The sequence below is a fragment of the Sorex araneus genome, chromosome 1, assembly GCF_027595985.1.
Source record: "Sorex araneus isolate mSorAra2 chromosome 1, mSorAra2.pri, whole genome shotgun sequence".
Classification (NCBI taxonomy): Eukaryota; Metazoa; Chordata; class Mammalia; order Eulipotyphla; family Soricidae; genus Sorex; species Sorex araneus.
In genome coordinates, this window is record NC_073302.1 from 230,487,750 (window position 1) to 230,512,053 (window position 24,304).

The 24,304-nt window shown below is 39.9% G+C and overlaps 1 protein-coding gene across 1 annotated transcript in view; it reads right to left on the reverse strand.

Annotated features, from left to right (window-relative positions):
• The window catches only part of RNF17 (ring finger protein 17), a 193,198-nt gene that overhangs the window by 38,453 nt on the left and 130,441 nt on the right, over positions 1-24,304 (reverse strand). Inside the window, exons 23-26 of the mRNA XM_004604511.2 lie at positions 11,656-11,746; positions 10,382-10,497; positions 8,939-9,225; positions 5,831-5,994 (exon numbers count right to left, since the gene is read on the reverse strand). Of these exons, the coding sequence (XP_004604568.2) occupies positions 5,831-5,994; positions 8,939-9,225; positions 10,382-10,497; positions 11,656-11,746 (658 nt within the window). The remainder of the gene's footprint in view (positions 1-5,830; positions 5,995-8,938; positions 9,226-10,381; positions 10,498-11,655; positions 11,747-24,304) is intronic.

Sequence of the window (24,304 nt, forward strand, 5' to 3'; positions counted from 1 at the left end):
TTGGTGGTGGAAATTGTGCACTGGTGGAGGGGTGGGTGTTCGATCAACATATGGTTGAATCTCAAACATGAAAACTTTGTAACTCTATCTCACAGTGATTCAGTAAAATTTAAAAAAAAGAAAGAAAGAAAACAACAATAAGAACAAAGAGTAGCTTGGTTTTAAACAGAAACTGAGAGGAAGATACAGAGATTTTGCAAGTATAATCTATAATCACCCCCCCCCCCCCCCGACTGACATCTTGCAGTAGTATGGTAATTTAGTTTTAATCTTCTAAACTATGCAGGGAACTAGAGTACAGGGCTTTGGGTGCTTGCTGTGCTTGCAGCCTGTTCTGGTTCGATCCCCAGCACCACAAATGACACTGCCAGGAGTGATTCCTCTTTATAGAAGAGCAAGTAAGGAAGCCCTCAGTGAAGCCATGTGAAGTCCCTAACTCCTACTCCTGCTGTGTCCAAAGACTTTACCTTCACATCATAGTCATCCAAGTCCACAGTTTACAGTAGTTTGTTCTTGATAGCATCAATCCTGTAAGGCTGACCTTTATAAAGAGATCTATCCCTAATTAGAAGTTCATACTGAGCATTTTTATTATACTCTACACCCACACATCATGATCCTTTGTGTTTGGCCTAGTCAACCTTCTCATGCAATTCCTTGTGAAAATAAAGCTTTTTATTGGTTGATATTCAAGATCAATAAAGCACTCAAAAAACTCACCAAAAAAATCTAATGAATCTAGAAATCCATAAATGGGCCAAGGAGATGAACAGACATTTTCCTAAAGAAGACATATGGATATGAAAAAGTGCTTGTTAATCATAATTAGGGAAATGAAAATCAAGACACTGACAGGTCTAATGCCTGTGAGAATGGCACATACTAAAAAAAAATTTGAAATAACCAGTGCTGGCAGGGTGTGGTGGTAAGAAAGGAACCCTCAACCCCATGGATATAGTTTTGAAGATTTCCTCGTGGGAATATCATCTGGTTTAACTTCTATAGAAAGAAATATGGAAATTTTTCCAAAGAAAGGAATAGAACTCCCATATGGCTCAATGATAGGACCTTTTGGCATCTATCCCCAAAGACAAAAACATTAATTTGAAAGGATATATGCACATCTCTGCACTTAGTACAATAGCCATGATATGGAAACAACATAAATGCTCAACTACAGATGAATTAATCAAGAAATTGTGGTATATACAAGAACTGTAGAAATAAGTACCAGGAGGTTGACCCCATGGCTTCGAGGCTGGCCTCACGTTCCGGGGAAAGGGCAACTCAGAGAAGCGATCACCAACTACATTGTAGTCGAAGGCCATGTGCGGGAAGGGAGTTGCAGGCTGAATGAGGGTGAGAGACTGAGCACAGCGGCCACTCAACACCTTTATTGCAAACCACATCAGCTAATTAGAGAGAGAGAACAGAAGGGAATGCACTGCCACAGTGGCAGGGTGGGGTGGGGGGGAGATGGGATTGGGGAGGGTGGGAGGGACGCTGGGTTTACGGGTGGTGGAGAATGGGCACTGGTGAAGGAATGGGTTCCCGAACTTTGTATGAGGGAAGTATAAGCACAAAAGTGTATAAATCTGTAACTGTACCCTCACGGTGATTCTCTAATTAAAAATAAATAAATTATTAAAAAAAAAGAAAAGAAATTGTGGTATATATATATATACATATATAAAACAATAAAATATCATGCAGCTCCAAGAAAGAACAAAATCATGCATTTTACAGCAACATGGATGGAACTTGAGGGTATCATGTTTAATGGAATCAGTCAGAAGGAAAGGGACAGATATAGAATAATCTCTCTTATTATGTGGGACTTAAAGATACACAGTGAGTTAGCAAGAACGGTCCAAAAGAAATATAATGAGAGAACTGATCCACACAATTGAGTTGGGAAGGTAGAAGGTGAGATTGAGGAAAGTGGGAATCCTTTGGAGAAGGAAATGGGTACACTAGCAATGGGTGTGATGTTGGAACTATGTCCATGAGAAATCATTAATAGTATTATAAACCAAAAAAATTTTAAGAAATAGTTTTACTCTCTTCAGTTTTTTTTCCCTTTTTTGGGCCACACCTGGCGATGCACAGGGTTTACTCCTGGCTTTGTACTCAGGAATTACTACAGGCGGTGCTCAGGGGACCATATGGGTTGCTGGGAATTGAACCCGGGTCGGCCGTGTGCAAGGCAAATGCCCTAGCCACTGTGCTATTGCTCCAGCCCCTTCAGTTTTTTTTTTTTGATATAACATCATATCTTTTTCTTTTGCCTCTTAATGGGCCATGGGCCAGAGAGAATACAGGAGGTACTTGCATGTGGTTGCAACTGCTGCGACCCCAGTTCAAATCTCTAGTATCACATGTGGTACCTTGAGTACTGCAAGGGGGTGGCTCCTGAGTGAAGATCCAGGAAAAACCTCTGAGCACATTATGGTGTGACCCAACCTCCCAATAAAGATTGCTTTCTTTTCATAATGGGCGTTTAAGGTTTTTTGATGGCTTATCTCTCTTTCAGTACTGTACCATAACTTATCATCTGGATATATTACAGCTTATGGTTGTTTCTAATTTCATCAATAATGAATTAAGCAGGCTACTTCCACCATGCCCGTTCTGACTGAGGACCTTCCAGTGGCAAGCAGCTGGTGTGAGCTCAGGAGACCCATGCTCCCACGTGCCCAGAAGCCAAGCATTAAAGTGAGTGAGGATTCCTGCCAGGTGCAGCTGGTAGGGAAGGTGAACCTGGAATGGTCAGGCTGATTCCTGAGGCACAGAGGGGGCTGGACAGGTGGATGAGGCTGGCAAGGAAAGGGGAGGAGGGGCTTTACAAGTCCACCTCCTTGGAATTTGACTCAGCATTGCGCTGTATATGTACCAGATCCTTTGCAGGCCTGGGTTGCATAAGCCACCTGCTGCCTGCTGCTCCATGATGGCTACTCGCCTGGGCTGGCTCATCTCATGATGCCAATGAATACCCTGCTGCAGGGGGTCGCTGCCCCCATACAGACTAGGACTGGCCTCTGCTATCTCTGTAAGCTTTGGGTTTCTGCCCACCAGGTGGGCCTCTGTCTCCTCCCTTTGGCAGTAGCTCAGCTCACAGCATGGCCATCTGAGCTCCCAGGTGACATCTGCACCTTGCTTTCAGGTGTTTGATAGGCAGTCTTGGAACAGGCTTGAGAGGAAGCAGACAGGCCCTAGTTTTGGCTTGTGCCCACCTCTGTGGGAGCTCTGAGTACTTCTGTGTCTGCATGTGTGAGCTGTATATCTTGCATCCACAGATCTCATGACTCTCCCTGTCTCAATCCAGGGCACCACTGCCTGACTCTTGTGTCCCCGCTGGTGCCTTGGTGCCTCTTCTGTTCTCAGAGTCCCTTCATGTTCCAGTTGGGTGTTGAGAGGCTCCTCTGCCATCAGCGCTACCTCCCACAAGCTGGGTTGCTCTGCTTACTTCATTTTCTGGAGCTCTGGCTCACAGAAATAAACCCTCTGTGCCCACTGCTTCACTTTTTGAATAAATAAGCCTGCTGGAATACAAGAGTGATCTCTGCATCCATTATAAACAGAAATGATTACAATTAGGCCTTAACCACCAACTTCAGGCAATCACTGCACCTCCAAGACAATGGCCTGCAGAATCACCCCTCCGGACATTTGTTTATACAATGCTGGGAGGGACTCAAACTGCAGGCCTCACTTAAGTAACTGTGTGTCCTCCCATTGAGACACCTGTCTGCCCCTAGTACGAGTCTTTGGCTTACCACTAACTCTTTCCTGAGCTGGGGAATTCCACTCTTCCTTGAGAAGGAAGAGGCCGGAGTGAAAATTCTTACACTCGGGGGCTGGCTATGAATTTCAGCATCATTAGACACTAATAGGGTGATCCTGAGCACATTAATCAGCCTAAATTTCAATTTTCATATTAGCAAAATAGGAAGAATTATCTATATTTGTGATAGTTGGAAAATAATTACAAAATGTATACACAGTGAAAGTTAAGAAAACCCAATATGCTATGGAATTGTTAGATAGTATCATCAAATAACAATAAATTCTTTTTTTTTTTTTTTTTTTTTGCTTTTTGGGTCACACCTGGCAATGCACAGGGGTTACTCCTGGCTCTGCACTCAGGAATTACCCCTGGCCATGCTCAGGGGACCATATGGGATGCTGGGATTTGAACCCGGGTCGGCCGCGTGCAAGGCAAACGCCCTACCCGCTGTGCTATCTCTCCAGCCCCTAAATTCTTATGTGAGTGAAAATATAAAATTTACTCCTTTAATTTTTCTTCCTAAAACTAAAATTTTCAAGTGAGACTATTTAATTTCTTTACTTCAATACAGTAAATGAGATATTTTCATCTATAATGTATAAGCAAGCACACTTTTTAAAAGAGCATTCAGTTCTAAACTTTAGAAAAATATTTTGTATGAAACTCAAACATTTCATATATTCTGAAAAGCAAGTTAACCTTTGTCTCAAAAGGTCAAATTATCTGCATCATAAACAAATTTACTTAGAAGATATTTAATATGCTGAAAAATAAATTTTTGTAAAATTTAATTTCAGTTTTTTGGGGCTACAACTGGCAGTGACCGGGGTTCCTCTTGATTCTGCACTTAGGAATCACTCCTGGCAGAGTGTGGGGACTGAGCCTGGGTCAACTGTGTGCAAGGCAAACAACCCTCTACTTGCTGATATGTGGCTCTGCCCCCTCCCCCAAACTTTTATTAAACACCATATATACAAAGTGGAATGGCAATTATAAGTAAGTAATAACATTAAAATATCAGTGGTCAAATCCCTACCAGGATTGCCTACTGTTATTCAGGTTAGTAGAAAAACTATTTTAAAAATAAAAATTAAAATAAAAATTCTTATTACAAGCCTTCCCACAGAATTAAGTCATTGAAGCATATTTTACTCAGTAAATTAAGAATTGAGCTGCCATATGACCTAGAAATGCCACTTTTAGGCATCTACTCCCAAGACAAAAAAAATTTATTCAAGAAGATATATACACACCGTTATTTATAGCAGCTAGAATATGGAATCAATCTATGTGTTCAGATGAGTAGATTTTGAAATAGATTATAATCCACAAGAGATGAGTGGATTCTGAAGATGTGGAATGTTATACAGTTGAAACGAATGATAAAATCATGCAATCTGCTGCAATCTAGTTGAAAATGGAAGTGAAGTGAGTATGTTGAGTGAAGTAAGGCAGACGAAGAAAGACAAGCACAGGCTAATCTCACAAATGTGATATACAGATTAGCTGGATCTATTCTGGCGGTAATGGAGGAAAAGGAAGAAAGGAAGAAAAAGGGAGAGAAGGGGAAATTCCTAAATCACCCTTGGCCCCTGAATAGGAAGAAGAACATAGAAGGAAAGAGATTGAGGGAGGAAGCAAGAAGAGTAGGAAAGGGAAATCAAGGGGAAATAGGGTCAGGGGCTGTGAACATACTGGTGATACGGGAGAGTAGTATTGCTATATATACAAAGCACAGACTCAATAACACTGAAGCAATGGGATTTAAATTACAACCACCAAACTTTGAAGTTTGTCTATCAAGGTTGGGGGTGTGTATAGGAGGGAAGCTGACACTGGTGGTGGGATTGGTGTGCCTGAGACATAATTTTGTAAATCAAGACTCATCAATAAATTTGTAAATCACAGCTCTTTAAATGAAAAACAATATAAATTAAGCTTTAAAAATGATATTTTAATCAAACTTCACATATTTATACTTAACAAACAATTTAATGTTATAGCACTCAGTTGTAAAATAACCACATTAGAATGTAGACTCACCCTGATGGTGCCTCCAACAATTTCCATGACCTTGCCCCGATACCACATGGTATCTGATCCTCTTACTGCACAGGCTTCTCCCTTCTTCCAGAAATATGGCTCCAAAAGACCAAGGCATTTCAAATTATTCTGAATTTCATTCATCATTTTTATTAGTTCAAATTCTGAAAAAACAGTATTTTAAGAGAAATTCCCTACCACTTCCAACATGAATATATCACTAATCATTAATAATTTCATCACTTAATTTAGAAATCTCTATAAAATGGTTTTAATAAATTCAAGTCAATTACTTCTATATATTTGAAAATACACTAGAATGTGCTTTGCAGCTAGGGACTAGCAGCATATAAATATTCCCATCTCTGATTATTAGGAGGATCATTATATTGACTGCAAACATCATTAAAAGCTTGAAGTATATATTAGATATGAAATACATATATACTAAATACGTATCAGATAGCCTGGCTACAATAAACTACCTCTTTAAAATATTTTTTTTATTATAAAAAAATAAAAGCAATGGCTTGTTTACTGTCATTGAAAATAGAAAAGTGTGTGGATGATAGTAAGCAGATAACATTCTAGGTATTTTATATTGCCATGTATAATTTCTTTTTTTTTTTCTTTCTTTTATTAGTTCACCATGTGGAAAGTTACAAAGCTTTCAGGTTTAAGTCTCAGTTATACAATGCTCAAACACCCGTCCCTTCACCAGTGCACATATTCCACCACCAAGAATCATAATATACCTCCCCCCTTCCCCCCACCTCCCCAGCCCCCCACCCCGCATGTGTAACTGGTAAATTTCACTTTACTTTGATTACATTCAATATCTTTAAAATATTTTTTGACAGCACACTCAAATGAAAAGGACACTAGTATTTGATGCATACAGCATAATGCTTGTGATAATTTAAAATTCTGCTATTATTTAGCAATTAACTGGTTCATAATTTCTCTAGTAAATATACCTATAATCAATACTATAAATGCCAAGTTCTGGAGTCAGTTCCCAAACTGGTTCTCCCACGATGGTTAAGTGATTTTGGGTAGTTCCTTTACCTCCATAGAGCATCAGATTAACAGCACAATGTGCATTTATTAGTACTGTTGGGTTAGGTCTAACACATTGCGTGGTATGTATAATAGACAACTAACCAACTTTATTCACAAATCAAGCAAATCTGGATTAAGAACCATTCCTAGAGGCCTTGAACGTTGTTCACTTTTTCTAGTCAATTGTCAAAATCTATTGTTTGCAAAGTAATAAATAGTATTTAGGAGATGATCAAATGAGATAAGATTTTCAACAAATTCAAAGCCACCATACCTTTCATACCTTTATCTATGGCAAACTTACATAGGGGCTAATGAAGTTTAGGTCTGCTGAGGGCTGGAGTTGCTATGAGTTAAGTGTATTTTGCACACAAAGAGGTTTTAGTATTTGTACAGAGCCTAAAAAGATCTGAGGAAGGACCTGAATATTCTCAAGGGGTCCCGAATCTAACTTTTTATGATTTTGTTTTATATATATAAATTATATTTATATGGCACATAATTTTATATAATATATAAAATTTAAATATATATATAAACTTGACTTTTTTTTTCTTTATGGCCACACCCAACTCAGGGCTTTCTCCTGGCCCTGTATTCAGAGATCACTTAGGGTGGGGCTCTGGGGACCATATGGGATCCTGGGGATCAAACTTGGTTTGGCTGCATGCTAGGCAAGTGACTTATGCACTGTACAATCTCTTCAGCCCCTTCTTTTTCTTTTATTGTAGCGTGGGGGTGAGACAACAGTGATTCTCTGTCAACTGGGTCAGAAGTTCAAAGTAAGGACCTGATGAAGCAGTGCTCTTGGGTCCTGCAGTGCTGAGGAAACCCAGGCCACACTAGTGGTGCTGTGGCTACCAGGGCTGCACCTAGTGAATTTGTACCATCTCCTGGTCCCTCAGAATTCTATTTTCTTAGTCCAAACTTATATAAACATCAGTTCTTACAAACCAGCCCAAGAAAAAGAAATCTTGTGTGAAAAAAATCATGGAATTTGCTTATAAATGGATGGACATGGAGAATATAATGCCAAGTAAAATGCTTCAGAAGGAGACAAACAGATAGAGAATGACTGCATTCATTTGTGGGATATAAAAAAAAGGTAGTATGATACTAATATCCAAGACCAGGGAAAACAGGGGCCAGGAGACTGGTTGGAAGCTTGCTACAAGTGTTTTTGGGGCAGATGGCAGTTAGGACAGAGAAGTGACCAATATGACAATCCACTGTCCAGAGAAGGTTGTCACTGTCACTGTCAACCCGTTGCTCATCGATTTGTTGAGTGGGCACCAGTAACATTGAGAGACTTACTGTTACTGTTTTTGGCATATCCAATATGCACGGTAGCTTGCCAGGCTCTGCCGTGCGGGATCCATACTCTCAGTAGCTTCCCCGGCTCTCTGAGAGGGGCGGAGGAATCGAACACGGGTTGGCCACGTGAAAGGTGAACGCCCAACCGCTGTGCTATTGCTCCAGCCCAATATGACAATAACAGTTGGAAATGATCACTCTGGGCAAGAACTGAGTGTTATAGTAGGTAAAGTGATATACATGATAACCTTTCAGTATTTGTATTGCAAACCATAATGCCCAAAGTGGGGGGAGGGGAAGAAGGTGGGGAGAAAGGAAGAGAAAGAGAAAGAGAGCGTGGGGAGGCCTGAGGGAATCTGGGGATCAGAGGTGAGAAATGTACACTGGTGAAGGGATGGGTCTTGGGACACTGATTAAAACCCAATCATAACAATGCTGTAACTGTTTATTTACAGTGATTCAATTAAATAAAAAAAAAAGAGAAACCCTGTGTTGTTCTCAGAGGCCATTTGATACTGGGGATTAAATTCAGACTCTCATGCATTTGAGGAATGTGCTCCACCACTTCAGCTATTTCCTCCACCACTTCAGCTATTTAACAACTACAACAGTCCTGTGAAAATGAGGCACAGAGGTTAAACACTTGCTTAAGGTATTTTAAACTGTATCTCTTACTACAAAACTTGAGTTGCTAGTATTTTTACTAAGTTTATATACTTTAAACAATCTTACCTGACAATTTCGGTACTACAAATATAGTTCCATCATCATCTATGCAGCTTACTATTGCTTCAAATACTTTCACATTAGGAATAGTTGGTGGTTTATAGCATCCAATGGTTCTTGGTTCTAGGATTTTCTCCTTAACTTCAGACACCTTGTGTTCACTGATATTAGCACTATCTTTTTTATCAGAGTCAAAATTAATTTTAATTTCCTTAGTGATCATTGAAACTTCTTGCCCATGAAGGATCTGCAGAGACTTCTCAGATAATAGAGAGCTTTTTTCTAACTTAGTTCTGCAATATACAAAAAAAGAATAGGTCTAAATATAAGCAAGTAAAAAATGTTATGGGGCAAAACAATATAAAATGATGATATTCATAGCAAAAAATAGAAAATAAATTATTTAGCATCTGTTCTGGCAGGTAGGCTTAAATGGTGGTGGGAAAATTCAAAATAACGGTGGTGGGAAGGTGTAATGGTGGTGGAACTGGTATTGAAATATTGAATGTCATCAATTAATGTGAACAATCTTATGAAGATAAAATTTAAAAAATAAAAAAGAATGCTTGATATACATTTGATATTTAAAGAATCTTTTTGTAATCTAGGATTACTAGTCTAAATTGGTCTATGAAAATGAATACTAACTTATAAAGATAATAATTTTAAATTACTATATACTTTCACTTGAATACTTTAAATGATCTCATTGGAACCAAAGATGCTTAAATTTAGTAACTGAACAAACTATTTTACTTTGTTTTTTTGGATCACACTCAGCTGCAATCAAGGGTTATTCCTGGATCTGTGCTCAGGGATCACTTCTGGTGGGCTTGGGGGAAGCATACAGGGTGGCAAGGATTGGACCAGGGTCGGCCACATTCAAGGCAAGTATCAAATCCACTGTATTATTTCTACAGGTACAATAAATTCTTAAATGTAACTACTGTTCAGTACTTTTTAAATTTCATGCAAACACAATTTGGCATACACCTACTCAGAATTTCTGCACAAATTTTAAAACATTTCTACCTAAGCAAATGATACCACATTTTACTCCTGGCTTAGGGTATAAATGCCAAAGCAAATGAGAAAGTATAAAAGTAACAACACCAGCATGGGTTAAACTAGGCAAAAACTGATAGATCTAAAAAAGAAATAAGTAATACCCATCGGTGATCAGGGGTCCCCTGGCACAGTGCTTGGGGGACCATATGTGGTGCTGGGGATCAAACCCTGGTCAGCTGCATGCAAGGCAAGTGCCTTACCTGCAGCACTATTGTTCCAGTCCCAAGGATTTTTAAAAACTGGCTCCTTGAGGTTGGCCTGTGAATTATTTTTAAGGGTGTAAACCAGATGAAGTTCAGGTTTGGAAATATACATATATGAATATTTATAATGGCAAATAAGAAAACTTCATCTCAAACTAATGTTTAAAAATGTCTATACCTTGTTTCTCTCAAAGCCAAACCTTTCTTAATCAAATACTTAGAAACATCAACACGCTCTCCTTTTTCATCTCTGCAGAAAATTTTTACAGGTAACGGCCACGTTGTGTTGTTTTCCTGAAGTGATTTAAAAGAATTAAGTATAAAACACAAAAATGAAATCTCATAAAAAATATAATTCCCACATGCATTTATTTCTACCACTTTTCTCTAAATCTCTCTCTCACACCCACCCACCCAATCAAATAAATTTATTCTTATGCCTGAACATATCAAGAGAAAAAAGCATGGATAACATATGGGGAGAGATAGTTCTTTTGTGAAAAATATTAGGAAGATATCACTGTGAAGCTGAAAATTACCAAAGGGAAAAGTCTGAGGACAGAGGCAGGAAGTATGAGGGAGTGCTAACTTAGAAAATCACAATGAAAACTTTTCTTCATACTAAAATGGAGTGAGGGCAATATCAACGACAGGTTTCTCTTGTCTCCTAAATATTTAACAAATTATAGAATGAATCTCTTTTGAGATATGGCTTTTTTTTCCCCCACAACAAAGGTAAAGAAAGTAAAGCATTACACAAACAAGACATTCTGCTTTATGTAGAATGATAAAATAAAATAGAGAATGTAAACAGAAAGAAAAAACTAACACAGATAATTATTTATATAAAAAAATTCTAATAGATTAATGCAGCATACATCAAATTAGGAAAAAATAGTTAAGAATATTTTAGTATTCTGGAAATACAGTGATTTCACTAAAAATCTAGTTTGTAAAGACAAAATATAGAAATGCACTGTCTTTACATTCTGGTTTTTAAAGTGCAAATTTCTAATGAAGGATATATATATATATATATTTTTTTCTTTTTTTGCTTTTTGGGTCACACCCAGGAGTGCCCTGGGGTTACTCCTGGCTCTGCATTCAGGAATTACTCCTGGCAGTGCCTAGAGGGCCATATGGGATGCCGGGGATTGAACCCAGGTTGGCTGCGTGTAAGGCAAACGCCCTACCCACTGTACTACCACTCTGGCCTGAATATATACATATTTTAAAAGAATATTTCTTTAGATGTTTTTATTTGTTCATGCAGTCATATATGGTATGCCTATCTTTAAACAGGTGAAATAAGACCTAAAACATTTGCCAAAAAGTCTTACCTTGCTATTTGCTCAACAGTAAACAAATGGAACTCTAGAAAATGTAAATGAAATAACACAGATACCATGCTTTACCTTACTTATCATACCTGTAAGATTATACTTATCATACCTGTAAGATTATAGTTGCTACAGCTCCAGTTAAGTACAATGAAAGACAGTCACAAGCTGTCGCTGTCCACTTGTCACTCCCACCAGTTGGTCTAAAACAAAATTTGAAAACTTGTTAAAAATGTGGCATTGAATATAAAAACAAAAGAACCATGATGTATTTATTTGAACCAACTACATATGGAGTGAGAAATCAATTTAAAGATGGTTGCATATTTTTAATGATTTTCTTTCTGTTTCCACTGCTGTTTGTCTATTTCCCTGTTCTACTAATTGAGTCATGTTACATACTAATTTATGTATGTTTCACTGCTATATTGACAATTCTCTCCCCTCAAAATAAGTAGTAGGTGTGTTTTAAGTATTTTCACTATATATATATGTGTATATATATATATATATATATATATACTGCATACATAACTAGAATACAAACTCTAACACAGCAGGGATACATATTCTGCCATGGCCATCGCCATGTTGAGAATGCACATGATTAAATGTTTGTCACACAAAAAGCATTCCAAAATACGAGAAGCGAATAAAAGCAGAGTCCCTTTATATCAATAACGACACTGATCAAATATTTTTGAAGTTTTTTTTCTTGGGAGAAGAGTTAAATATAATATGAAATGCCATCTATGATATCAGCCTCAATTTACAGAAAATTAATTTTAAAAATATTCCTAGTATAAAGTATTAACAGATCACTGAAAAACACAGTATCTGACCTGGGTTTCCACTTTAATTTTCATAACTGAAATTTAATCTGCAGTTGAAATCAAATGATTTTAGATGTTTCTCTTAATCAAATCCAACCCCCCAAAGTAAAGAATTGCTATATCAAAGATACAACAAATAACAAAGTGGTTCTTGAAGGCTCTCTAGACATAGTTCCTAGATTTGGAGTTCTACTGAAGTTTACCCGTCAGCTAAACACAAACTGATCCTGACAATCTTTTCAAGTTTAGTGAGCTAACAAAACCAACTGTGTTTGCAGTCTGGACACCTACAATTTATTTAATATGATATATTATTTATTAAGAAGCCAGTATTCTACTGAGCGAGGTGGTGAATACAGGAATTCTAGTGCCAGAATTCCAGTCTGAGGCTCCAAAGTGTCAGGGAGGACAAGAAGACGTGAAGACACTGAAGTCAGAGTGGTTCAGAAAACACAGTCCTGCCGTGCTTTAAGGTAATACAAGGTCTAGCAAAGAAGAAAATCGAGACTGGAGGCTAAAACTAAAGTTTTTGGTTTAGGTAGTAATAGGAGTCCTCAAGTGAAGCTGAGCCAGCAGATTCAGTTGCTGGAATGGAATTCGTGACGGGGCTTTGTCTTGTCTTCCAAGTCCCTTTTAATATCTTCTAGTTTTTTAGCCAGGCTTGGCATGTCATAGTTGTGGGCCAGAAACTTTCTGGGCACATGGCCATCCTGTAAATCCAAGCAGAAACTGGAGCGTGAAGTTGGCAAGGAGGGCATGGAGAACTCTTTTACTGGTAATACTGGAACAACAGCTCCCAGGTTAGTGTTGAGAAAATTAACCAATGTGTGTGCAACAGTTTCAACTTCCTCTTATCTACAGGGGATCTATGCCCAGGCTCCAAGAGGGTACCTATTACCTGGTGTTCGGGGCTACTTTCAGCTCTGTGCTTATGGGGTCAGATGGTGTTGGGGATGGAACACGGAGTTTCTTCATAGAAAGCTTATATATAGTCCAGCCCTTTGAATGATCTGGCCCATAAAGGATATTTCTTTTTTAAAGACCCATTTCATTTTTATTTTTCAATAGAAACTTTAAAAAAAATTAAAGCACCATGATTTACAAAGGTGCTCACAGTTGAGTGTTAGACATACAATACTGCAGCACTGATCCCACCACCACTGTCAACTTTACTCCACCAATGTTGCCTGTTTCCCTCCATGTCCCTCCCCATCTCCAGTTTGCCCTCTAGACAGGCACCTTTAAAATTTTTTTTTTTATTTTAATGAATCATTGTGAGATACAGTTACAGACTGGCAAATTTTCATTTTTTGTTTTTAATTTTATTGAATCACTATGAGACAGTTACAAGCTTTCATGTTTGGGTTACAATCTCACAATGATCAAGTACCCATCCCTCCACCAGTGCACATTCCCCACCACCAATATCCTGGGTATACTCCCCCTTTCCCACCCTCCCCCTGCCTCCAAGGCAGACAATATTCCCCATACTCTCTCTCTACTTTTGGGCATTATGGCTTGCAACACAGACACTGAGAGGTCATCATGTTTGGTCCATTATCTACTTTCGGCATGCATCTCCCATCCCAACTGGTTTCTCCAGCCATCATTTTCTTAGTGATCCCTTCTCTATTCCATCTGCCTTCTCCCCTCTGCTCATGAAGCAGTCTTCCAGCTATGGGGCAGTCCCCTTGGACCTTGTATCTACTGTACTTGGGTGCAGACTGACAAATTTTCATGATTAAATTTCAATCAAACAATACTCGAGTACCCATCCGTCCACCAATGCCCATTCTCCACCACCAATGTTCCCAGTGTGCCTCCCGTCACCCCCACCCCTTCCCAACCCCTGCCTCTGTGGCAGACACGTTCCCTCTTAGTCTCTCTCTCCTTTTCGGTGTTATGGTTTGCAACATAGGCACTAAGCAGCCATCATATTTGATCTATAGCCTACTTTCAGTACACATCTACTGTCCAACCATCATTTGCTAAGTGGTCTCTTCTCCGTCCCAGCTGCCTTTTCCCCCAGCACATGATATCAGCTTCCAAGCCATGGGGCGACCCTCCTGGCCTTTATCTCTACTATCCTTAGGTATTATTCTCCTATTATGTTACTCTGTATTCCACATATGGATGCAACCATTCTGTGGCTGTCCTGCTCTTTCTGACTCATTGCACTTAGCATGATACTCTCCATGTCGATCTAATTATATGAAAATTTCAAGGTTTCATCTTTTCTAACAGCGGCACAGTATTCCATTACGTAGATAACCAATGCTTCTTTTATCAGTCATCTGTTCTTGGGCACTCGGGTTTTTCTTCCAGATTCTGGCTATTATAAATAGTGCTGCAATAAACATACAAGTGCAGATGTCATTTCTACTGTGCTTTTTTGCAACTCTGGGATATATTCCCAGAAGTTGGTCAAATAAGAGCTCAATTTCTAGATTTTTGAGAAATGTCCATATCGTATTCCAAAAAGGTTGGACCAGTCGGCATTACCACGAGTAGTGAAGGAGAGTCCCTTTCTCCCCACATCCATGCCAACACCAGTTGCTTTTGTTCTTTTGAATGTGCACCAGTCTCTGTGGTGTGAGATGATATCTCATTTTGATCTGCAGCTCCCTGATGATTAGTGATGAACAGCATTTTTTTCATGTGCCTTTTAGCCCTTTGGATTTCTTCACCGGGAAAGTTTCTGTTCATTTCACTGCCCCATTTTCTGTGGGGTTGGATATTTTCTTCTTGTAGAGTTCAACCAGTAACAAGCAACTTTCTAAGTTCAGTTGGGTGTCTTTATATCAGTGTTATTGGCTCTGTGGTTTGGATATCTGGTTCTATCATTCTGTAATACCACCTCTGTACCTGAACCTCCAGACCTGGCCACTGTTGCTTCTCATGTTTTTTTCTCCCTGCACGTCCCCCACACCTTTCACCCACCTCCCCCCCCCAAAAAAACAGACAGATGCACACACTCTTTATTTCCTTCCCCTCCCTGGCACCAATGTTGACCTGGACATCCCTCCTTAAAACACTGCATTCTCTCAGATATTCTAAATACCACATACAAGTGACATCATTCTATGTTCATCTGTCTTCTACTTTACTTCACTTAACAGGATGTCTTCCAGTTCCATCCATGTTGCAGCAAACTGCATGATTTCATCATTCTTTACAGCTGTGTAATATTCCACTGTGTATATATACCACATTTTCATGATCCACTTAGCTGTTGTTGGAAAGCTATGTTGATTCCAAATCTTAGCTATTGTACTGAGTGCTGCAATAAATAATGTTATGCGTACATTCTTTTGAATGAATGTTTTTCTGTCCTGGGAATAGATATCAAAACTGGAGTTGCTGGTTCATATGGGAGCACAATTAGAGTTTACTGAGTACTCTACATACTGTTTTCTGTAGGGGTTGAACCAGACAACATTTCCACCAGCAGTGGATGAGAGTTCCTTTTCACTACATCCCTGCCAAAAGAGATTATTCCCAGTATTTTTGATATGTGCCATTCTCACTTGTTTAAGATGATACTTATTGTCATCTTGATTTCGATTTCCCTAATAATAAGTGATGATGTGCATTTTTTTCATGAGCCTGTTGGCCATTCATTGGTTTTCCTTAGAGAACTGTCTGTTAATCTCCTCTCCCCATTTTTACATGAGGTTTTAGATTTTTGTAGCTATTGTTGCTCTTTGTGGGTACCTAAGAAATCCCAGATATCGACCCTTTACCTGATATGTTGATTGTGAATATTTTCAACCACTCAGCTAGCTGGCAGTTTTAGCTCTACAGAAACTTTTGCCATACAGAAGCTTAGTATGATGTAGTCACAATTGTTTAGTTCTGATTCTGTAGCCTTTGCCAATGGCATCATATCATTGAAGACTCCTTTGTCTAGGTTTTGGAGTATTCTGCCTATATTTTCCTCTATATATTTTATAGATGCAGTCTGATCTCAAGGTCTTTGATCCACTTTGCATTGACTTTTGTGTAAGGTAAGAGATGGAACCAGCTTTAATTTGAGTAATAATAAATATTATGATTTAATATTTTTATTTCTGAAGTGTTCTGGTCAATATTATCCCCATGTACTCTTTTTCCCCAACTCTTAAACAGGTATTTGTTTTTTGTACCACATCTTGCAGTGCTCTGAAGGTCCTCAGGGAGACCAGATGTGGTGCCAGGGACTGAATAAGGATTGGCAGCATGCAAGGCAAGCACTTTACCCACTGCATTTTCTCTCTCTGGCCCAAACAGGTATTTCCAAATGGTTAAAGATGATATTTATTTTCCTTAAAAACATACTCAAAATCATTCAGTTCTAACAATTATAATTACATTAGCTGTTATAATATACACTTTGATGTGCTACAAGGATATACTCCTTACTTCACAGCCATTTTTTTCTTTTTCTTTATTTTTTAAATTTTGGGCCATATTCATCACTGCTTAAGGCTTATTCCTGACTCTTTGTTCAGGGATCACCCCTGGCAGGGCTTGAACCAGGGGACCATATAGGGGCTGGGGACTGAATCAGGATCGGCCACATACAAGGCACTACCCACTATGAAAGATATCTCCAACAGAATTCTCTTTAAGCTAGCTGAAAAGGTGCTTACTGAGGCCAGAGTGATATAGTATAACAGGTAGGTGGCTTGCCTTGCATGTAGATGACTCAGATTTGATTTCTGGCAACCCATATGGTTGCCCGAGTCCACCAGGAGTGGTCCCCTAGCTGAGAGTGAGAAGTCTTGAGCACTGCTGGGTGTGGCCCCCCAAAAAACAAAAAACTAAAGGTCCTTATAATATATTGTTAATGCCATATCCAACAAAACTTCTAAGGAATACTCTGAACCATATGAAAACCAAATCTATATTAGATTTTTTGTTCAAGTGTTACCTTGAAAGAAAAACAAAAAATTTATAGAACTTGAAGATGACATCTGAGTCAGATGACCTCTCCAAGATTATTAGACCAAGCTAGTATTATTTTTCTCTCACTGCTGCTTGATTCTACCTTATTTTCTTGCTCTTTCTCAATGTTTTTAGCCTGATATCCCAGTATACTGAAAAAGGGAGAACCTTTCTTCTTTTTTTTTAGGATTACTCCTATTTATTCAGCTATTGATTAAGCTGAATGAATTGGGCATAAACTCCACATTACTTTTTAAAATTTTTAATTATCATAATAGACCATTACAAAGCTGTTCATAATTGGGTTTCAGTCATACAGTGATCCAGCACCCATCCCTCCAAAGGTGTACATTTCCCACAACCAATGATCCTTGTTTCCCTACCACCAACCCTACACACTCACCCCGCACCCACCCCGCCCCAAGCCTCACTCATAGAATGAGTGTCTTCTATGGGAGACACTTCCTTTCTTGCTCTCTCTCCTTTTCCTTTTGTGCATTATGGTTTGCAATACAGGTACTAAGAGATTATGGTATTTGTTCAGGGCATTCAGTATTTTTATTGGGACGGTAAGGGTGTAGTAGCTTTTTAATTGGGTGGCCGCTTTGGGGTGTGGATGTGACTGCTGAGGCTTCCAGAAGTACAGAGAGGTGGGGGGAGGTAGCTCATCCCAAGCCCGAGAAAGTCTGGAGATTTCAGTCACAAAATTCTCATACCAAAATTTTCAGCATATTGTCTCAGTGAAGTCCATCTTGAGATGGGAGAGTCAGACCAAGGGTATGGTGGTGATTTTAGATTATGGAAGCAAGCAGCTGCTGGGGCTCTGCTTGGGTAAGCACCAGACAAACCCATCCCCCCCCCAACAATTTATTCCAGTCTATCCAGCCATGTGCAGTTTTAAGATTAACTGGGCTTTTGATCTCTTTCAAGATTTATGGGTCTCTGGAACAAGTCCAGTAGAAGAGCTTACATAAATAGAGATAAAGAGCATTTTTTCATGTGCCTTTTGGCCATTTGGATTTTTGAGAAAGTTTCTGTTCATTTCATTGCCCCATTTTCTGATGGGATTGGATGCTTTCTTCTTGTAGAGTTCAACCAGTGCCTTATGTATCCTTGATATTAACCCCTTATCAGAAGAGTATTGGGTAATATTCATTTCCATTCTGTAGACTGTCTTTGTATTCTGGTCACTGTTTCTTTTGAGGTGCAGAAACTCTTAGTTTAAGATAGTCCCATTTGTTTATCTCTGTCTCCACTTGCTTGTACAGTGGAGTTTCATCTATAAACATACCTTTAGCTTCAATGTCGTGGAGAGTTTTGCTGACCTTTTCTTCAATGTACCTTGTGGATTCTGGTCTGATATTGAGGGTTTTAATCCTTTTTTTTTTCTTTTAGGGACACACCCAGCGATGCTCAGGGTTACTCCTGGCTCTGAACTGAGGAATTATGCCTGGCAATGCTCAGGGGACCATCACTCTGGCCCCAAGGTTTTTAATTCATTTCGATATGATTTTTGTACGTTTTTTTTTTCTTTTGGGGTCATACCTGGCGATGCACAGGGGTTACTCCTGGCTCTGCACTCAGGAATTACCCCTGGCGGTGCTCAGGGGACCATATGGGATGCTGGGAATCGAACTCGGGTCGGCCGTGTGCAAGGCAAATGCCCTACCCGCTGTGCTATCGCTCTATCCCTTGTGCATGGTGTTAGGTAGAAGTCTGAGCCATTTTTTGCATTTCACTGTCGAGTTTTGTCAGCACCATTTGTTAAAAAGACTTTCCTTGATCCACTTTATATTTCTTGCTCCCTTATCAAAGATTAGACGATCATATATTTGAGGGTGTGTGTAAGGATATACAAGCCTATTCCATTGCTTGCAGAGCTGTAAATTTTCCCCTTAAAACTGCTTAACTGTGTCCCACAAGTTCTGGTAGCTCTTGTCTTCATTCTCATTTGTTTCCAGGTATCTTTTGATTTCTTCCTTGATTTCCTCCCTGACGCATGTGTTGTTCAACATTGTTTAATTCCAGGTATTTGATTTGATTCTCCGTTGCTGTGTGTGATTAACTTCTATCTTCAGTGTGTCGTGGCCTGAAAAGATAGTTGATACAATTTCTATCTTCCTGATTAAATTTAGGTATGTTTTGTGGCCCAGAAAATATTGCATGTGCGCTGGAAAAGAATGTGCATTCTGTTCTTGGTGGATGAAAAGCACCCTGTACATATATTAGCCCTCTCTCTTCCATTTCTTCCTTCTTTCTTGGTGAATTTTATTCCTGTTGATCTATCAAGAGATCATAGGGCTGTGTTGAAGTATCTGACTACTCCCGTGTTACTCTCGATGTTCTCCTTGAAGTCTATTAGCAGTTGTTTTAAGTATTTTGCTCGTCCCTCACTGGGTGCATGTATGTTTAGGAGTGTAATTTCTTTCTGCTATACATATCCCTTGATTATAAAAAAAATGCTCTTTGCTGTTCTTTCTAATCTTTTCAGCCTGAAATCTATGTTGTCTGATACTAGTATGGTCACCCCAACTTTTTTGAGGGAGTTGTTTGCTTGACTGTTCAGATGTTTTTCTTGTAGGCAGCAGAATGTTGGGTTGTTTTTTAATCCAATTTGCCACTCTAAGTCTCTTAATTGGTGCATTTGGACCATTGGTATTGAGAGATTATTGTCATGGGGTTATGTGCCATCTCTGTAGAGGTTTGTTGTGCTTGTAGGGGTTTGTCTTGTCTTACAGTAGCCCCTTTGTCCTTCTTTTAAGGTTGGTTTTGAGTCTGACGTTCCTGAGCTGTTGTTTATCCATGAAATGGTGTATCTTTCCTTCGAGTTTGAGTGAGTTTAGCTGGATAAAAAAACTCTTGGTGAGGTGTTCATTTCATTTAGTTTTTTTGACTATATCCCACCACTGTCTTCAGGCTTGGATGGTTTTCACTGATAAGTCTGGTAAACCTAAAGGCTGCTCCTTTGTGCGTGATTTCCCTTTTTTTTTTTAAATTTTTTTTTATTAGTGAATCACTGTGAGGTACAGTTACAGACTTACAAACTTTCGTGCTTGCATTTCACTCATACAATGGTTGAGTGCCCATCCCTCCAACAGTGCCTATTTTCTAACACCAATGCTCCCAACATCCCTCCCACCACCCCCACCCCGCCTCTGTGGCAGGACATTCCCTTTTGCTCTCTCTCTCTCCTTTTGGGTGCTGTGGTTTACAGTAGAGGTAGTAAGTGGCCATCATGTTCAGTCTATAGTCTACTTTCAGTCCGCATCTCCCATCCCGAACAGGCCCAGCTAGCACCTTTTACTTAGTGGTCCCTTCTCTATCTGAGCTGCCATTTCCCCTAGCATGCGAGACTGACTTCTAAGCTGCATAATAATTCTCCTGGTACTTATCTCTACTGTTCTTGGGTGTTAGTCTCCCATTCTGTTTGCACTTATGAGTGCAATCTTTCTATGTCTGTTTTCTTTTTAAAAAAATTTATTTTATTGAATCACCATGTGGGAAGTTACAAAGTTCTCAGGCTTATGTCTCAGTTATACAATGCTCAAACACCCATCCTTTCACCAGTGCCCATATTCCACCACCAAAAAACCCCAGTATACCTCCCACCCCCCCACCCACCCCACTCCCGCCTGCATAACTGAAAAATTTCACTTCATTTTCTCTTTACCTTGATTACATTCCATATTTCAACACAAAACTCACTATTGTTGTTGGAGTTTCAACACACAACTCACTATTGCTGGTGGAGTTTACCCCCCCAAAATACGGCCCTACTGACAAGGAAGCATCTGATAATTAGTTTTCCATTGATGAGAATGAAGAGATATGAAGTCGCGTGGCCGCTACTGCATTTAGGATTTCTGTATTTTAGTAATTAAATTCAGGGAGATTTATGTTGGAAATTGCATCATTTCCCTTCCTGGGGCAGTATGGGGCTGAGGCTTAGTTCACAGTCTAGAGACATGGCTGCAAGCACTTGCTGGGACCAGAAGTAGTGTAGCTGGCTCTGGATCTTGGTCGTTCAGCAGCAAAGTGGCCATGCAAAAGCATGGCCACCAGGGTCGAATCTCGGCAGAGCGCCCCTGCCCGAGACTGCCCAAGCGTCCCACTGTGTCAAGTTCAAAACACATTTTTTTTTTCCTCCTTCCCGAGCCACCAAGTTCATACCCGCTTAAAAGTCCCACGATATGGCGGACGCCACGCTGCTTCTATGTCTGTTTTCTGACTCATTTCACGTAACATGATACTTTCTATGTTGATCCACCTATATGCAAATTTCATGACTTCATCTTTTCTAACAGCTGCATAGTATTCCATTGTGCAGATGTACCAAAGTTTCCTTACCAGTCATCTGTTCTTGGGCACTCGGGTTTTTCTAGATTCTAGCTGTTGTAAACAGTGCTGCAATAAATTTATAAGTGCAGATGTCATTTAAACTATACTTTTTTTGCATCTCCGGGATATATTCCTGGAGAAGTGGGTATTGCTGGGTCAAATGGGATTTCAATTTCTAATTTTTTGAGAAACGTCCATACTCATTTCCAAAAAGGTTGAACCAGTCGGCATTCTCACCAGCAGTGAAGGAGAGTCCCTTTCTCCCCACATCCGCGCCAGCACTGGTTGCTTTTGTTCTTTCTGATGTGGTCCAGTCTCTGTGGTGTGAGATCTTGCTGTTTTGATCTGGATCTCCCTGCTGATTAGTGATGAGGAGCATTTTTTCATGTGTCTTTTGGCGATTCAGATTTCTTCTTTGAGAAAATTTCTGTTCATTTTATTGCCCCATTTTCTGACGGGGTTGGTGATTTCCTTCTTTGACCTTGTTGCTTGCAGAATTGTCTCTATCCGTGGTATCCTTCATTATGTTACGATATGCCTTGGAGTCTTTTTATTATTGTCTTTTAGCTGGTACCCTTTGGGCTCCTTAGATCTGGATTCCTGCATTCTCCAGCTCTGGGAACTTCTCACAAATGGTATCTTTAACTGTTGCTATTTCACGTGTGTTGCCTCCCTGTCCTTCTGGTACTTTGATGATTCTTATGTTGTTCCTTCTGAGTTCACTCCCTAGGTCTCTGATTCTCCCTAGTGCTATTTTGAGGACTTTTCCTGTTGTATGTTGTTCCCTGTATGCTTTCTGCAGTGCAGCTCATTTTCAAGCTCACACTGATTCTGTCTTCGGCTGCTGTCATTCTACTGTTGAGGGCATTCACTGAGTTTTTAATTTCACCTATTGAATCCTTTATTAGTGACACTTCTGTTTGTAGCTTTCTTATTTCTGCTCTCATATTTTTCCTGTATTTTATTGACTGTTCCACTGTTTCTTTCATGTCATCCTTTAATTTACTTGATGCCTCTTCCACTTTTCCTCTGAGTTCATTGAACATCCTCAACATTTCATCTCTGAATTCTTCATTGAAAAGATTGTATTTGTAGGTATTTCGTGTTGAGGCTTCTGGGCTCTTTTCCTCATCCACTCCTTGTGATGGGGATTTGCGCTGATTCTTCATGTTGCTCAGGTTGTATGGAGGTGGGAGCCTCCAGTTCACTATCAGTGTCCCCCTCTTGCTGTGAGAAAGATTTCTAGATGAACTCGGTTGATGGTGGTCACCTTTTCCTCATTCTAGAATACTAACTTCCTCTTTGATGTTCCTCTGTGACTTAGTGAGTCCTCTAGTGCAGCTTCAGAGAGGTTATATTCTTATATATTAGGCTTGTTCAGTTTCTTGTGTTCACTGTTATTTTGGTGAGATTGGAATAGGCTAGTGGACTACTGGCCTGATGTGTTTGGGATAGCCAGGCTGTTCTCTACAGAATTAGGTAATGGAATTAAGATGTGAGTCCAAAGTGCTGGGAAGGGGAAAAATAACTGGAGCTGTGTGAGTGGCTGCCACCCCAGAGGCCATGCCCCAGCCGCTGCTGTACTGTGGGGGAGTTGGCCGCTTGGTGACTGATGCCTGAGCAGGATTAAAGTCCCATTTCTCATGCAGTTCTAAAGCTGGCTGGGGATCCCCTCTGTCCAGGGAGCTCCTGAGGCACCATGGCCGAGAGCGGGGAGGGTCTTGCAGTTCCCTGGGTTGGTTTTCTGGGCACACCGTAGTGGAGACACAATCCCTGCTGCCACTATGCCTGTGGGGGAGCTGGCCACGTCTGTGCCTGAGCAGGATTAAAGTCTCACTTCTTATGTAGTCCTAAAGCTTGCCGAGGATTCCCTCAGGCCTGAGTGCTCGGGGGGCACCTTGGCCGAGAGCGGGGGGAGGGGGGTCTTGCAGTTCCCTGGGTCAGTTATCTGAATATGCAGCTCCCGGAGCCTTAAGGTCTTGTATAAGTGACTACTTATACAAGAATCACTTTCACTGTATCACTTTCATCCCGTTGTACATCGATTTACTTGAGTGGGCACCAGTAACGTCTCCATTCGTCCCAGCCCTGAGATTTTAGCAGCCTCTCCTTACTCTTCTTTCCCAATGACTGGGGGCTCTTTCAGGATCAGGGGAGTGAGACCTGTTATTGTTACTGTTTTTGGCATATCAAATGCACCACAGGGAGCTTGCCAGGCTCTGCCGTGTGGAAATTCTTACTGTACTATAGATACATTTTACTGTCCTTTTGGGCCACAAGGGGCTGTGCTCAGGGCTCACTCCTGGCTCTAGAGTCAGGGATCACTCCATATGGGGTGCTGGAGCTAGAACCTGGATAACTCATTATTTCTTCCCATTGTTCCAAATATTTCTATTCTCATATCTATATTACAAACCATTTACATGTCACAAGTATAAGCATTTCTCTTATGTTAAACTATTAATATTGCAAAAGGATAGCATTCACTAAGTGAAAAAATTCTAATGCATAAAATTTACACAAATAGTTAATACCCGTTGAAATATCACTGTGTTGTAGGCATCACTAAGTTATTTACACGATAATATTTAAATACAACAACCCTATGAATACTATTAGGCATGATTTGTGGAAACAAGTGTAGAAAAGATGTAGAAAGATGAC